We start from the raw sequence: 16,936 nt of genomic DNA, 5'->3' as shown, positions 1-16,936 counted from the left end.
ATTTGCCTTAATAGAGAATTTGACTGTTATCCTGCTCTCTTCAGTAGAGCCAACAAGCTAAGAAAGTTATCTCATATTAATAATGAGATATTAATACTAATAAATGGTACCTGCCAATATGTCAGTTCTTAAACCAACTTCTTTTACAGTTATATGTATTTAATCCAATTTCTTGTTAAGCTGACTGAACTGTGGATTGTAATGTCACAAGAAGTTTGACAATGATACCTCAGGTGCCACAGTGCAGCTGACATGTGGCAAAATACGATTTAATACCATGAACCTGAGTAGAAAGCTCTGAGCTCTTGAATTTATTTCTCCAACAATGTTATCATAGTGTATGCATGAAATTATTCATTTGGTATAGAAACATACACAATGTACTCTCATTGAAATGTTGGAGGAAGACAGAGCGCTGAAGTGCTTTTCTTTGACCTTGCGGTGTTCTTACGTACTTAATAAATAGTGCTGTGTAATTAGATTTGTTTCACGTTTATGCCCAAAGTCTAGCCAGAGTATTTCTAAATTTATAGGAAGACCTGTCTGATTTCTGATGCTGCTTTCATTTCTGACCCACAAAGGAAAAAAAAAACTTCTCCGTTGCCTGTTATGAGCTCACATTTCTTGCTTCTTCTAACAGAGTACCTCTGCAGGGAATTGCTCATTTTGGATATAATTATATGGCCAATATTAAACAACTAATGTCATCTACTTTTCTCCTCCCTCCAATTTTAGGGATGAATGGCAGCGACGCTACACTGAAATTGTTGCTATAGATGCATTTCACTTCAGACGTTTCCTTGATCAGTTTGGTCCGGAGAAAATTAGAAGAGAGCTCAACAAGGCCAGTAACCTCTTACAACGGCCTGCAGTCTAAGGCTGTTTCATTAATGTTTATAGTACCTTTTCAAATATTTTTGTATTATTATCTTCAGCTAAGTAAGTTTGTGCTTAGTTGTGTCTCTTATAAAAAGTGTACTTTCCAGGGTTTTGGTGTCCAATGTTAAAGCAGAAGCTTGTCAAATAGAATGACTCTTATCCTTTGATATACTATTCAAAGGTGTATTTGATTTAACTTTCAAAGATATAAATGAAATTTGGATATAGATTTTGTTAACTCTTTCCTGTCCTGCTTCTAAATTAGGATTTTAAGTTCTCTTCCCATGATTGTCTCTGCTGAATCCTACTCAGCCCTCCAGTCAAGGTGGAGAAGGGGGTGCCTCATGTTTTAACATGGTGATAGTTCATAAAAACGGTGTCACTTGCTGTTCTTCCACCTTTCTTGTTTGCTCTTGGAGTATTGACATATTACCTGAGAGTTTATTTTTTCATATATTGATGTCTTTTTGAGATCAAGTCCAGCTGTTCATAAATCTCCTATCTTTATTTGCACAATAGCTGTAAGGGCTGTGGCAACTGAATATGTGTGTATACGTGCCAGTTAGAGCTTGCAGTGATGGGGGGTGTTCATAAGACTGATAAATCAGGCCAAGCAAGACTTTTAGACCGATATTCAGAAACAGCACACTTCCTACTAATAATTCTTGCACATTATTAATCATTATCACTAGGTATTCAAAGCAGTCAGTCCTTGACCTTACCCTGCGTTAGCTGTGTGTATACAAAACTGCGTAGTTAGCGCCAACGGCTATGGTCCTTGATAGTCTTGGTCATCAGGGTTGCCAGGCTGAAGAGCTCTTTGACAAGGGAAGCTGGAACTGCAGTGGGCATCTTTTTTCTATCCCTTGCCCTTCCTAATTGGGGATCATGTCCTTAAATACAATACTTGAGTTTCTGGATGGTTCCCAGCCTTTGGTCTCTGCCCTGGACTATGTGCTGCATAATGGTTGGGAACATGCGGTTACTTTCCCAAGCCACAGCAGGTGCTTTATCATGTTGCATGGCTGAGATTTTCACGTTGTCTGTTTTTCTTCTTGCTTTGCTGTTGCTTCTTTTCTTGAAGCTAAAGCAGTCTTTTCCCCGCTCTTGAAGTTGTACTTTTTCAATGACTAGTAATTGCTATCAGTGAGCTGTTTATAGTTCTGAGGCCTTAGCTTTCAACCTGTGCCAATGTTTTCAAGGCCTTTGCTGTTATCCCATGCATAAATTTTATGTCCTAACAAGAGATGCCTGGTATCAATTTCCAGTTTACATATCAAATTCTCATAAGTTAATAAAAAGGCTAATGGGCCAGAATGAAGGCCTTGCATGGCTAGGATAAGGCATAGGCAGTGAAAGGTATGTGGCCTGTTATAGTAATGGCAATGCTATTTTTACTGGGCAGTTGAGTCCAAGAATGCTTATACAGTTATACTATATTAGTGTGCTTATATTTGGGTTCAAAACATGCTAATGATAAAGTCTGCTTAGTGTGCTTCTATGTTTATAGATACAGTGGGCTTCTGCTTTAGCTAGGGTGTTAAATATAAGGGCACAATACTACCATTGTTAAAGTCTCCTGCTTTCTGTAGTGTAGGAGGGTATAGAATAATACAGAATGCATTTTAAATAAATTCAAGCATAGGGCAGCGTGCTCCTAATTCTCAGCTGGAAAGGGAAAGGAAATATACCTGAGCGCTAATCTTTTTTTTTTTTTTTTTTTTTCCCTCTCCCAAAAATGATGTACAGTGCTGAAGGACTAATTTAATTTAGTTGTAAAACCTTAGCATCTTGACTAAAGTAACATTCATCAGCTTGTTTCTTCATGGTTGGTAATGAAATTAGCCCTGAAAAAGACAGTAAATTAAATTTTGTAAACTTCAGTGATATCTTAATACAAAATTCAAATTACCTACTCTAGTGAATTTATGATCTGCCTACAATTTTCAATATTATTGATTGCATTTGGATTTTTAAAATAAATTATGGTAGATCCATGCAACTTTTATACAGTGTGTCTGTTTGGCTGATGTTGTTTGAGGACTGACTGGTATTTAAAGAAAATTTTAAGCCTGAGTTAATTCTCTGTTTACTACAGTAAAAATTTCATTAAGTTTATTGGAGGTTCTATAATATTTTAACAAATCAAATATTTTTGAATGTACTGTGGTGTTTTTTTTCAGTTTGATTTAAAATTAACAATAACCTTGTGATTTTTCTATGGGTGAAAACAAGTTGATGGAATAAGCTGCAACTCCATTTCTATTATGATTTAATAAATCAGGACTCAGTAAGCACAGTATATGCTCACAGGCTTTGAAATACAAGTGTATTATGTATTAGTAGACACAGCTCAGCATCCATTTGTTTCCAGAGGTTCTTTTGTTTGTCTGTTATTTTCTTAGACATTAGGAAATGATTGACACAACTTAAAGTGATTCTTCTTACAACTTGTATTTCCTTATAAGCCTATATGATTTCTCCTTTATAAGATCCATTTGTCTTGAAGAACCAGATGTTCACTCTTGGTTAGTTTTCTCAAAAGGTAGCAGTCTGAGGCTGGCCCTTGTTTCTGGTTTAACCTATACTCAGAAAACAAGATTAATATTGTCTAAAGACAGCTGTTCAGAATAAGAAAAAAAAAAATCATCTGATCTGATTTCAGTATTAAGATTTGCAGATATATGTGTAAGAGATGTCACTTTTTCATCTTAGCTAGCCCCTTGAGATTATTGCCTAATAAAGACTCTCACTAGCAATAATTTTTCCAGTTGCAAGTTCCACTTTGCAAATCCTAAGGAACAACTGACTTCTAATTGGGCTTGCAATCCCACTCATAAATGTCATTAGGCCTATTTTGATAGTCACTGATTACAAAAAGCTACAGCTTCATCTTTGGCAAGAAATGCTTCCCTCAGAATTATGGTATGCAGAACAGTTATGTTTCAAACGTGAAAATTGAGAACTATAATAACTGTTTTATATGAAAACAAACCAATTATAAACATCACACAACTTCTAAATGATATATGAGATACCATATATTCGAAGTTGTGTACAATTTAAAAACAGCTTCGTTTATGTAGTTAAAAAGGAACAGCTCTTCTTCCCATATGGAAGCAACTGCTTTAAAACTGCATGGAAAGCTTTCGTGTTCCTGTATTCCTAGGTGAAACCTATTTAAAATATTGGTGTGTTGTCTCTTTTTTTAAAAAGTGATTAGTTTTATCTTTATCCTTTATTTGCTATGAAAAATCATAGGGAGGCACTTACTTAGATATTTCTTTTCATGGCTGCTGAAGACCTTCCATGTATTTGCTGACTTTCTAATTGTGTCTGATGAGGCAGTTTTTGTTCTCCATGTCCTGGCAAGTTGAGAAATACATGCCCGTTAAATAAAAGCTGAAAAGAAAATGGCATGCTGTTGCAACACCAATCCATTTCCCTCACTGGGAGGGTGGAATTTGAAGAATTATTGTCCATGCAACCAGAGTACTACCTTGCTTGGCCCACTAGTTTCGTACAAATGTGCTTTGGACATTAAACACGCTAATAGCTCTGACTTGAGAGAGCTCAAGAAGCTGCACGCACCTGATGATGCGTAAGTGCTCCTTATGCAAACTCTGTATCATGGTACCCTGCTAAATTATAACTAACAGAAGTCTGAATTTGCAGCTTAGGTCAGATTGGAGTGAAACCGTGGGTACTTCAGTCTGTCCCAGACAATTGTAGCAATTCAATAAGCTTTTGTACTGTTGAAAAACTTCCCAAAGAGATTTATACTTTTTTCTATACATGGAAGCACCTGCTCAAGATTTCTTAGTGAATATCACACTTTTTCCTCCTATGCTCATTTATTGCATTAGACCTGTATTCTAAGATGCCATTTTGTATTTTATTTTCAGTTTTGAGGAATTTCAGTAATACTGGACACAGCAGGTCAGCTGTCATGTATGCTAAATGGGCTGAAAAGCAACAAACATGGTACAATCTACTATTATTCTCAGCTCTGGCTATCCTGAAAAGTTTCCTACAGCTGTGATGAAATCCCTAGGAGTCAGCACCTGTACTTAATTTTTAACTTGGATCCAAATAAGGCAAAATTCTTCTTACCTTAAATTCTTTAGTGATTGATCTTAAATTTAAAGGAAAACTAATGGTGCATTGAAGTAGTTTGAATCTGGTATTGCTAGAAGACAATACTGATTATTGTTATCATCTTATTGTTTGAAAATATGTCATTAGATTGCCTGTCAACTTCATCTTCTGACTCTTGTCTGCCTGCAGGCCTACTGTGGCTTCTCTCGACCCAACGTTCCACCTCAACATCTCTCTGCCATAGCCACAGGAAACTGGGGATGTGGTGCCTTTGGAGGGGACTCCCGATTAAAAGGTAAATTGTAGCAATTCATTAATGTCCAAATGAAACAAATAACTTAGATTTTGATTCTTGGCCTTATTTTTTTTTTTTTTTTTTGTTCAAGTACATTTTTTGGTTTTGTTTGAATTAATACATTTTAGCCAAGAATCAGAATAATAGTTAAACTGTCCATAGAACTGGTTCATTAGCTTTGATCTTTAGGCCATGAGTAATGTGTCCTTAAACAACAAAAATGCATGCTGCTTTTATATGCTATTTTCTGTTTAAAGTTTGAGGTAAGTATGTGATGGTGGAATGCTGGATTTACAAGGACTTGTAGCACTGAAACCTTCAAAAGCACAGACATGCAATATTAGTTCACAAAAGAACATGTTCACTGCAGTTCTCAATCGTGTAAATCAGTTGACCTTTCTGGAGCAGTCTTTTCAGATTATGCCTAAAATTTGTATCTCTGCAAAGCTGTTTAAAATACCTGGTAATTTGCAAGGTTTCATAAACTTGCTGGCAATGCTTAATGTTTAGCTTTGCTCCTTAATATATTGCTGTATGCCAGAGAGGTTTCCAGTCACTCAGACATGCTTCTTTCTTTCCTGACTTGCCTGCTATATCACTCACTCTCTCGTGTTTTTATTTTTAATTGGAGTATTTATAATGCAGCAGATATCACATGCCTACATTCATGTAAGAGTTTTTCCCATCAAGTCAAGAACTGACGCATCCTGACATTTATATTGATATCCTGATTCATATAGTTCTAAGTAGAAATTTACATTTTTATTGTTTTCAAACACTTGAAGAGTGTTTAAAATTTGCTTTTCTGAACAGCTTTAGGTAGTGACATTGAGACAAACAATCATCAGGCTACCAGCTTCATTAATTTTCTTTCTTAATATGTTTTATTCATTGAGCATCTATTTTCTTCTCAATGCTCATTGATTTCCTGACAGTTGTTTTTTGATTACCATTAGATAAAATGGGCTGCCAAGTGCAGATCATCAATATCAGAAGTGGTATTTATTGCAGGATCTGATCATACTTGATTATGACTATGTTAGGAAGGTTTAATAAATGCTTTGTGCATAAGGCCTCCTCTTGGATCTGAACTGTAATATCCCATGTATATTTCTTTTAATGTATGGGTTTCTGATAAAAATATGGCTCATCTGATCTAAGCCATTATTTGTTCAACACTGGGTGTGACTTTTAGAATAGGGATTGCTCACTGCAATGCTTTAATTCCTCTCCCCATTGGCCAGAGCTCAAAACTGAAACATACTGACAAAGACCACCAGAGCCGAGTCCATGTGGTGAGGCAGCCCATAAGAAAAGTCTTTGATGTAGACAAAGGAATGAGCCATGAGGTGTGCTTCATAGCTTGGGTATGAACTCCAGGCAGAACAAGAGCATGTAAAGACTTGAACATTCTCTCAGTTTCATTTTAACTTAATATTTTAGTTTGAGCTTTCATTTATGTAACTTTTCCTCTTGTTTTGGATCAACCTTATTTTTTTCCAAAGTCTGCGACAATTAACACTTAACAGCAATTTACAGCACTGCTGCTGTTACAAAAAAATTCATCTAAATCTACGTGTATACTCTCAAGTCTTCGCCTGTTCTTTTGGCAGACCTTACAAAGAAAGACATTGGTTTAACTTGCACTTCAGTTACTCTTTTTGTAAACTCAGCTTAATTTCTTAGTTGACTCTGAAAAATCAATACTTAATAAAGAGAATTAAATGACAGTAATGTGCTATGGGATATGGAGTTAGTCTTTTAGTATGTGACATTTTTGTCTGAGCTGATGCTGACTAGAAACAAGATGGCTTCATTCTTTTTTTTGTAAACTATGAGCTATGAAGAGTACAGTAGTTTGTCATGTGCGTTTTTGTCAGAATAGAGTTGTATTTGATGTGTGATAACCAAATGAAGCCTTTTCTAGTTCACAGATACTCCCTGCACAGTCATAAGTGCTAAAGCTCTTTCTCCCTTTTGTTCTAAAATGCCGTATAGGGTTATTCTGAAATGCAAATTCTCTCAATGGTTTCACTTCATTATAAGCAAATCTCTTGCACTGGAGAATAATCTTTTACACTTCATAGGGGGTCATAAATTCTTCATTTCAGAATATGTTTTATAAAACTCTGAGATGATCAGTATCACTGTTTCACTGAACCCTGAACCACTGAAATAAATAGCTTTTATTGACTACACGGGCTTTACAGTGTATTGCAATGACAAAATAGTTTTCGTAGTTTAAAATCTTGCTTTTCCATTTAACATTCTTAAATATAAACCCTTGTCCTTTCAGAAGTAGTATCTGGATCTGTAAGAGACACTTCAGAATCACCAAAGCATTTGATGTAATTGGATATAACTGGATAAGCGCCATAATGCATTAATATATTTTATCATGGTTTTTTTTAGTCATGAATTAAGGGAACATGATTGTGTATAAAACACGGTTTCACCCAAGGTCACAGATGATGCGAAAACTAAAGTCTTCTTAAGGGAGGAAAAAAATAATCTGGCTTTATAAATTAAAGACCTGGTACATAAACAGGACAGATTCCAGCTAAGTTAGGGATATTTCCACAAAATTTTAGTATAAACTTAAGACTTTCAACACTGAAAAAATATGTTTATATAATTGGGAGAAGTTGGAAGATTTTTGTCTTGCCTTTCAAACCAGAGGGTAATTTAACAATTACTAGCTGCAAGGGCTCTGTGCAACTGTCTAAAGATTGGAGAAGTGTTGTTTTATTGAAAATGCGAAGGAGATGATCTGGTGAGGCACCTCATAAATACATACATTTAACTTCTAATGATTGTGAGAGCGTGCTCTCTAGCTGAATTGGTGTTCTTATTTATCTGAGAAAATAAAGTTCAAGAGGAAGACTGCCATCAGCTTTAAAAAGACCCTTGTAGGATTAGTGGAAGGAGAGAAAAGCATGCGTCTTGCCTCATGTAAATGCGTGTGATATCGAGGTGCTACCGTGATAGTACTGCAGTTCTGAACGGACACCATAGGCAACGACGCAAGGAGCGTTGGGTGTTTAACCCTGCGTGGCACTGCTGTGCCTGCAGTAGTGGAGCTCCGCTCTGCTTGCCCCCGCTGTGTCTCTGGTGCCGCTTTCCTCGCGCTGAGCTCTGGACTTGGGCTACGCTGCTGCAATGGTACCACAGTAGGGGAGTCCCTGGTGATAACATCCTTTCCTCTGGGTAAAAGAGACTGAACGTGTAGGGCCTGTGGGAATAGTTGGGTCCCCAGAGGGATTTGTATTATGCTTCTACCACCCTTGCTGGGTGGTAGAAGAAGGTATGTCAGCACAGGCAGTCCTTCAGGTGTGAGTCCAGAAGAGTTAAATGGATCACGTCAGCTGGGTGCAGGAGGCAAGAGACCCCAAATCCCTCCAGTCCCCTGTACCACAGGCTCTGTTGCTCTTCCTGTGATGCTCCTTTCTGTATCAGTAGCACGGAAATTTCACGTGGTATTGTATATCAGGCTTCACAATCTTCTGGGCATTGATGATTCTTGACAGAAATTTTGACCCTCATTTCATAAGATTTGTAGCAATTCAAAATAAACAGTAGGATATTTTTAATATCTTCTGTAAAGTGAAACTGCATTCGTTGTTTGGAATGAATAATAAGATTCATTAGGTTCTGTTCCCCTATGCAAGCTAGTTAATTAGACCCTTTAAAAGCTGAACTACTGAAGCTTTACCAAATCCACAGCTGGTTCAGTAGTTTAATTAAAATATCATTCCCAGATTGAGATTAATTTCACATGTGAATCATGTCATTTATAATTTTAGCTGTGGGTTTACAAGAGGTTTTTTTGATTAAAGAATGAAGTATTTTATTAGGTCTCCGTTTAAAAATGTGAAAGATTCTTGAGCTGAGCTACGAACAGCTATGTATTTAGTTTCCACTAGCAGGTGGTAATGCACTATGTATGCTATTTTATTTAAAATTAATCTTTACAAAGACAATATTAATCACTTTTTAATTAACTCTACTTACTGGGTCGAAAAGGAAAGAATTAATATCAGAACTGCACCCATAGGCTCTGAAATAAGACAAGCCGCAACAGATTTAATAGTTGCTGGGCTCCATTATTTGGACTGTTGTAACATTACCTGAAATGAATGTTTGATTGATTGCATGCATCTGTGACACTCCAGCCTCACAGTACTGGTTGATGAAAAAGCGGCGCTCTTGTAATAGTTTGGTGCTACCTAAAAGCGTCCTGGTTTTTCTTGTCTCCTTCCCTGTTCTTGGCCATATGTTCTGGTGCCCTCCCTTGCATCAGCTCTGGCTCTTAGCAGACCCTTCACTCAGCCAATTCAACTGCTGATCTAGCAGAACACAATTAGCTTTTATTCTTTTGTCATGTAACTTTTCTGCCAGGTTGGTGAATGGAATTGGCTCAGAGAGATGTCTGATGAGCACCTGAGAGCTGCAGGAAAGTCAGGAGGTGGGCAAGAAGGGAGAAAAGGTAGCTGGACAGCTGGACCAGAGCCACTTTCTCCAATTGCAGTGGGTCATTAGCTTGGCTCAGCTGGACCAGTGATCAATACCCCAGATGATTTCTCAAGATGAATCTTCAAAAAATCTGTTTCCAAGATAGGAAGCATTCTTCTTTCTTCTCCATATAGGAAAACAAAGTCTGTCTATTTTGTAATGTTAGCCATTGACAGAACTTGGGATGCAGCTTGGTCCAGCGAGTTTGACATAAAGCTGGAAGTTAAATAACCTGAATTGCATTCCTGGCATCACCACTCACTTTTTATAGGTCATATTCCATGCTGCATACTTCTATTACAGGCAAGATGGACACCTCAGATTGTGCAGTAAGAGGCTGCAGAACCATACATCTCCTCTCGGGAGCCAAAAGTTGGGTCAGCTCCTGCTTTGTGTAGCTTATTTAGTGAGAGGGTTGGCTCTATTCCTTCTGAAGGGTGACAGAGAATGGAAATTGTGATGCGCTAATGGATGCTTTTTACTCCGCTATTTGTGACTTGATGCACGCAGGTTGAACCAGGATGTCAGATGGCGCTCTGTCGCGCACGTTTATTGGATAATTTAATGGCTGCGTGCTGCTTGGGGGTGGACACGGACCACAAAAACCCCTTTGATTTTTAAGCACATTGTTCATCTGGAAAGTAAGGGTGGTTGTCACTGGTGACTCCAGCAGAACACTTCAACGCTCCGAGCTGCAGTGCCCAGTATTCTTTACTTTGTTTTAAAAGTGGAAGTAATACTTATCTAGCCATTTTTGAAATTGCTTTGCAGTGTTCACCTGGAGATGGGTGGTATGATTAATTGCTGTAAACTTAGGCTGTGTTTTTCCCTTCAGCAAATTGTTTTATCCTGTATTCATGTGTGCAATCTTCTTTGTTGTTTCAGCCTTAATACAGATATTGGCAGCTGCTGAGGCTGGACGTGATGTTGTTTATTTTACCTTTGGAGATATGGAGCTGATGCGGGATATTTACAGCATGCACACTTTTCTCTGTGAGAAGGGCCAAACTGTTGGTGAGCATAAAGAAATCTTTTCATGCAGCAAAGAGACTTAATCGTCTCTGTACGTGGAAATTGTCCAATAAGAATTATTGTCATCAAGTCCTGAACACAAGCAAATGGGTCTCGGTTTATTTGTACCTGTTTCCAGAGTGGGGAACTCTTCTGATTCAGGGTCAACTGTGCAATGTTAATCTGTTAAAGACTTCTAGAATCCTTTTCTAATTCACTTGAGAGTTATGCTCCAGAATTTGGAAAATACAGATACATGTGGTAGACAGAAGGTTTGCAAAAGTTTTTAATATAACTCAAAATGCTTTAAAAAGGTAAAATCTGCTTACGCATTCTTGATATAGATTTGTCTTACAGTGGTTCTGTCTTGTTCTGGCAAGATGCGATCTGATGAGTTATCCAGTAGCAATACAAGAAACGCAGTGTATCCGTTGCCCCACTGTAATTGTTACATGTCTTTAATTTCTGGGACAGAAGCATAAAGCTAGGTAATTGGCAATACGTTTGTAAGTAATGCGTATGCGAGCCTAACGTTCGGACGGCTTGTGCAGAAAGCTCAGCAGAAAGTTGAGGGAGCTCACCGTATGTTCTGAACAAACTTGGAAGCAGTCACGTTCCCCTTGTACAGTTGTCTACCTCCTCTTTCACTGCTCATTTAAAGAGATGTTCCTAGCCACTGTCTCAGAGTGTGTGCATTTCTAGTCTTCATTTGCAATCATGCATTCTTCATATGGCATGATCTTACATGGTTTTTAATTATTTCTTTTTATTTTTAAGGGGACATTTATAGGCTGTTACTGAGATATTACAATGAAGAATGCAGAAGCTGTTCTACTTCAGGACCAGATGTCAAGCTGTACTCTTTCATATACAACACCGTTGAGTCCTATGCAGATTCTACTGATGATGATGATGATGAAGAAAAAGGGTTGTGCTTTGAGGATTAAAATAAATGTATTTGACCAGAATATTGTTCATCTCCCCCCACTGGTATATTGTGTGAATTGCTGGGTATAATGTATGAATTGGCTTAACTTAGTATATATTGACTGCATTGGTAGTTATGTATAACACCCAAACAAAAAAAAAAACACCTTTGAGAGACAAGATTTTTTTGTTTGATGGTTTTGTACATGAAAACCTTCTTCATGTGTGTATGGAAAAGATTTCTTTGGTAAATCTGGTTTGCATTATACCTTGTTAAGCTGGATATTTTGGTACACACTTGTATTTCAGTCAAGAGATTGCTGAAAGACTTCAGAAGATTTCTCTGTACTCTTTTGCCTTTATTTTTCAGAGATGTTATCTAGATTTCTCATGTAAGCTTAGTGCTGGAGTACAGGCAGGCATGTAACTCCTGGGATGATTTTAGAGAGAACCGTTGTAATGATCGTTCTTACTGAAAATTGTCATAATTTGATTACGTCCTTAAGACTGCCACGGTACCTTCGTTGTTCTTATCAACTTTTTCATTCATTTAACTTAAAATGTCCTGGGTTTAATCTATTTTTTTAATAAATGGTTAAAAATTGAAAGATTCTGGAGGAGCTATGATGCATTTCACAACTGCATTGTCTGTATCGAATCAGACATAAAAGTTAGCATGAAGAAGTAGAGAAAAAATGAAGTATGGGAGAGCGGGAAAATGAAAAGCATGACCAAAGTTAGAAGCAAAGGGAAACGTTTTCACATGAAACTCAATACCGCTTTGTTGGTGCTATCTGTTACAACATTGAACAAGGTCGTAGACATGTTAGCATATTTGAAGTTTCTCAAGGTTCACTGTTGTTGGTGATATCATTTGAATTAAGGTCTGCTAGCTGTGTTTATATTGTCATATCACTTCTCCGTTATCGCAGTGTGCGCATATGTGAGTATAAGATCCCCATGGGATAACGTGAGTGAGGAAATGGAAATCGCTTATGTTATCAGTGGGAGGAAAGTCTGCAGGCTACAGATAAGAACATGAGGTCTTGTTAGGAGTTTGCGCCTGTGTCTTTCTAGGCATGGGACCGATAACAATGAAGAGAGGGCAAAAGATGTGTAAAAACTGTGCTGTTACTATCTCTGTGAATACCAAATTAGTGTTGCTGTAGCACATTAATAGTTTACACAAAACTGCAGATGCATCTGTGATAAAACTTTTCCGGATCTATGTACAGGGCCAATCCAATGAAACGTTTGTCCATTAGTAGTTTAAACCCAGTTTAAGTTTAAGCCCAAATTGCTTAGTTTAGCCTCCTATGTGTTAGATTTTTCAGGTCTGTCGTGGTTGTTATTGCCAGTTCAGCAATACAAGTAAAAACCGCAGCAGGAAATGTAGGGAGCTAAGGCTCTAGTACCAACAAATCCTTTTGGCTAATGTCAGATAAAACCTCTCCAAGCCTGAAACACAACGTGGGAATTAAATGCTGGAAGCTGTTGGCAGTCTGGCTTACAATAAAGCACTCGCTGCTCGAGCTGCTCTGGTGGAAGCAATAGCAAGGAGTTTGGGTCATTTATAAACACCTTCAGAGTGCTGCACCTTTGCATTAATGCTAAGTGGGCAGCTTGGAAAGTGACAGACACAGCAGTGTAAGGGTTTCTTCCTTTTCTTCCCACCAGCTGTGGTTTTTTCCACCCCCATCCATTATGAGGAGAAGATTTGGGCTAGAATTTCAGGCCTTTTTCTGTGTTTGCAGCTTGTGTCCTCAGAGTTAGCGGCAATCTTTTCTCCTGCTCCTGGTGTTTCAGCGTTGGCTCGCATCCTGGCAATAGGAGTAACAGTGTTTTATAGTAAGCTCTTATTTGGGTATTTAGGTTTAACTACGCTAGTGCTTCTAGATGCATTGCCAATGATAAATGTACCCTGTTAATTAAGACAAGTGATGGAAAATTGGTGCTATCTGCCAAACTTTCACCTTACTACTCAGGATTTCCTATTGAACAGGTGAACAGAATTTGCCCCTGAACAACTGGAAGAAAATATAGCAAAAAGCTTTAGGTGGCGAGATATGACCTCCTCTTTGTTGTAAATAAATACATCTTTATTAGTGTAATATTAATTTTCATTGTGAGGGGAAGCGATTTGTCAGGTATGAAAAATGTACCAAAATCAGATGGCATAAAATTCCAGTTCAACTCTAGAAACAGAAAAATATATTCAACTTTGGAAAGATTCTCTGAAGATCATATAGGGTATCCAGTTAAGAGAGTTTTTGCAGGGTCAAGTGTTTCCAGAACAATCCCAGTCATTTTATGCAGTCTGTATTTTCACTGATATCTGAGAATTTTCTAATATGGGGAAGAATGCCTTTTATTTGAGATCAGTCTTGAGGATATGTTTACCATACATTTTTTCCCCTTATGAAATATGGTTGTATGGACAGGAGAAAAGGAAAATACTAACTCATTTTCTGTTGCATGTGTCATCTGAAGGAGTGTGATGTATCCTGCATTCTGCTGTGTGTCCCTGATCTTGTAAAGGGCAATGTTGTAAGAATACTTTGAATATGATTTTGATCGCAGACAGGCTGAAGATTATATTTTTCTTGGTTGTTTTGGGGTTTTTTTAAGCAAAATAGCCCAGAGTTAACAAATTAACAATGGTGTTTACATTCCCATGACTTTCTAATTCAATAAAGAGCTAAACTGCCCAGAATGCTGCATGTGGAAGCAGGAATTTTGCATCAGCCCAGTACGTGCTCTGCATCTTTCTTTCTTTTTCCCTCCACCCGCCACTCTCCATTTATAAACTACCTGAAACGGTTTCCTTAGCTAGAGATGCCTTTTGGTGCTCTGTTTGAAGTAGCGTGGAATGGAGACGCCGACGATCTCTTTGTGCAGCCTAGTAAGCGTCAGTTTCTCTCTTCTAGAAACCTATTTATGGAGTATTCCGGTTTTTGGGTTTTTTATTACTTTAAGGATGTTTGCTATATGATTTCAAATAAAAATAAACTTCCTACCAAAACTTTTGTTTTATACTTTTTAGCAGCTAAATTGAATGGTTAATATGAAACAACAACAGGCAGTCATCTAGATTGCAATGTTGCCTCATAGTCAAGTTTGGTGTCGGAGCACTTCTGTTGTTTTACAGCTCTTGCACCTAAATTCCTCAGTTTTGAGGTGTTCTTATCTAATGATGAGTACCCATTACTGTATATATTAATTTATAAACTGTTGAAGTGTTCCTGACATTCTTCTAAACTTCAAGTTTATGCACCGTTATATTGATTTTTCCAGATCTGTATGCTAATGTTTACATGATTTTGTAGGAATACGATTAAAAAATTCTGACTGAAGCAATATTGTGTGCTTTGTCTTGTAATATGCTTCCCAGGACAGAGAAATTCCAGCCCATTTGAATGTACATGGCGCAATAGTACAGATAGTTCTAGCAGTAAATTTAATAATTCAAGTATTTTGGCACAGAAAATATAGCTAAGTAGTTTATTCTTACTGTACAATATTGTAGTGGTGGTTCCCATTTGCGTAGCGATGTAAAAAGGAGGTAACTACTGTAAACTGGAAGGGTGTTAGCATGAGTGTGGGACTCCATACGTGCGTATGGCCATATGCAGACATTTCCATGCTAATTCCCAGTTTGCTTTTGGTAAGCAAGTAAGTGTTTGGTTGTTCTTTGAACTTCATGAAGGAAATATAACTAAATATAAGCAAATAAAACCCTAAAAAGATGTAAATAATGAACATGTTGCATAAATGTTTCCATGGTCTGTAAAAGTGGGACTGACATCCTCCTAAATGAAAAGATTTAGAATTTTTTTTCAAAAAATCTTGGTTTAAGCCAGTAAGGAACTAATTTTTGTTTTTAGCATGACAGAAAATAAGGATAGAATATAATTTATGATTGTTCCTAAGGTTTTAGATGTAGCTGAGCTTATTAAAGTTTGCGGTGTTCATACTAAAGGATTTAGGCTGTAGTACAGCAGCAATGTAACGAAGAGGTGGACCAGCAGGCGTGCCCGCAGGAGCAGGAATGAGCAGCTGGGTGGTGGCCGAGCAGGGGTGCCCTGGCTGCTGCAGGCGAGCTCGCAGTTCATCCTCAAGCATGGTTTGTCATGCCTGGTTTTGGATTTAATTCTTCTCATGTAAATGGAAAAAAATGATACAATTCTCTCGAGGAGGTGTTTGACTGAGTGTTGGATAATCTGGAGATGACGGACTTCTGGTAGTGTGATGACTGGGTGGGGAAGGGTTGATGCCCTTCTTGTTGAACCTTGTAAATCCCAGGTGATGGGGAAGCAGGAGAAGGTGCTCCCACACTGCTGCTGCAGTGGGGAAGCAGCTGCCGCTCCCTCCTGTGCCAAGCTGTCACTGATTTAAGTGTAATCAGCAAACACCCTCAGGAACACGCTTTATTAATCCTTAAAAGCAACTGGAGCCTGTGGAGATAACTCCTTAAGGATAAAGCACAATTGCAAAGGCTGCTTCCCCACGGCTGTTCCCATTTTTCTCTGTTGCAAACCATTGGCTCCCCACCTGTGTCAGTACTTGGATAGAGGAGTCCCAGACAACTGAATTTCACAACTTTTGACGTTTATCTTCCAAACAGTCTGCCTCCGCTCAGCCTAAGCAGCTCCCTGTGACAGAAGGACGGACAGATGGATGTCAGACCTTGGGATACCAAAAGCTGTTATAAACTCTGTAAGGTTCACCAAAGTATTTGCGTATTAGCCAGTGTAGGGTGATGCAATATTTGCTCTGGATGGATGACTGGGGGTTTTATCCTTTCTTTTTTTAAAATGTGCAAAAAGTTTCTTTTCACTATTTTGTGGTAGATTTTTGACAAGAGTGAGAATATCCATGAAACCATGGAAACTGCAAGATGCTGCAGCTGTCTGAAGTTGTTGGTTTTTTTAACTAAGAATGGAGTATTTATGATCTTGTTTTGTGCTCACAGTGTTTCGTGCTCATTTATCATTGCTTAAGTGAGTGTGACCTGGAAGCTGCATAGGAGGTATCTGTCACTGATAACTCCATTACAGCAATACCATCAATTTCTGCTTAACCGAGCTGCCAGCCGGGGTGACGTGACGTGGTTCCGGTAAGCGGCGCTTGGTACGCAGTTAAAGGAAGCGCTGGTGTGTGCCAGGTCCTCTTGGTAACGCTGCGGTACGCCGTTGGGATGTTTGTGGATGTGCA

The 16,936-nt window shown here is 38.1% G+C and overlaps 1 protein-coding gene across 4 annotated transcripts in view; it reads left to right on the top strand.

Annotated features, from left to right (window-relative positions):
• Positions 1 to 15,017, top strand: part of PARG (poly(ADP-ribose) glycohydrolase) — a 72,667-nt gene extending 57,650 nt beyond the window's left edge. For 3 of the 4 annotated variants that reach the window (XM_082310654.1, XM_082310653.1, XM_082310655.1), the window contains exons 15-18: positions 736 to 844; positions 5,167 to 5,272; positions 10,670 to 10,798; positions 11,573 to 15,016. In XM_082310654.1, coding sequence (XP_082166780.1) covers positions 736 to 844; positions 5,167 to 5,272; positions 10,670 to 10,798; positions 11,573 to 11,742 — 514 coding nt within the window. In that variant the 3' untranslated portion in view covers positions 11,743 to 15,016. Of the gene's footprint in view, positions 1 to 735; positions 845 to 5,166; positions 5,273 to 10,669; positions 10,799 to 11,572 lie in introns of all 4 variants that reach the window. The other variant, XM_082310652.1, reaches the window with a different exon arrangement.
• Positions 15,018 to 16,936: the final 1,919 nt, after the last annotated feature.

This window comes from Platalea leucorodia (assembly GCF_965183815.1).
Source record: "Platalea leucorodia genome assembly, chromosome: 4".
NCBI classification, from domain to species: Eukaryota; Metazoa; Chordata; class Aves; order Pelecaniformes; family Threskiornithidae; genus Platalea; species Platalea leucorodia.
The sequence above is the reverse complement of the archived record's forward strand: the minus strand, read 5'-3'. Positions and strand labels throughout refer to the sequence as shown.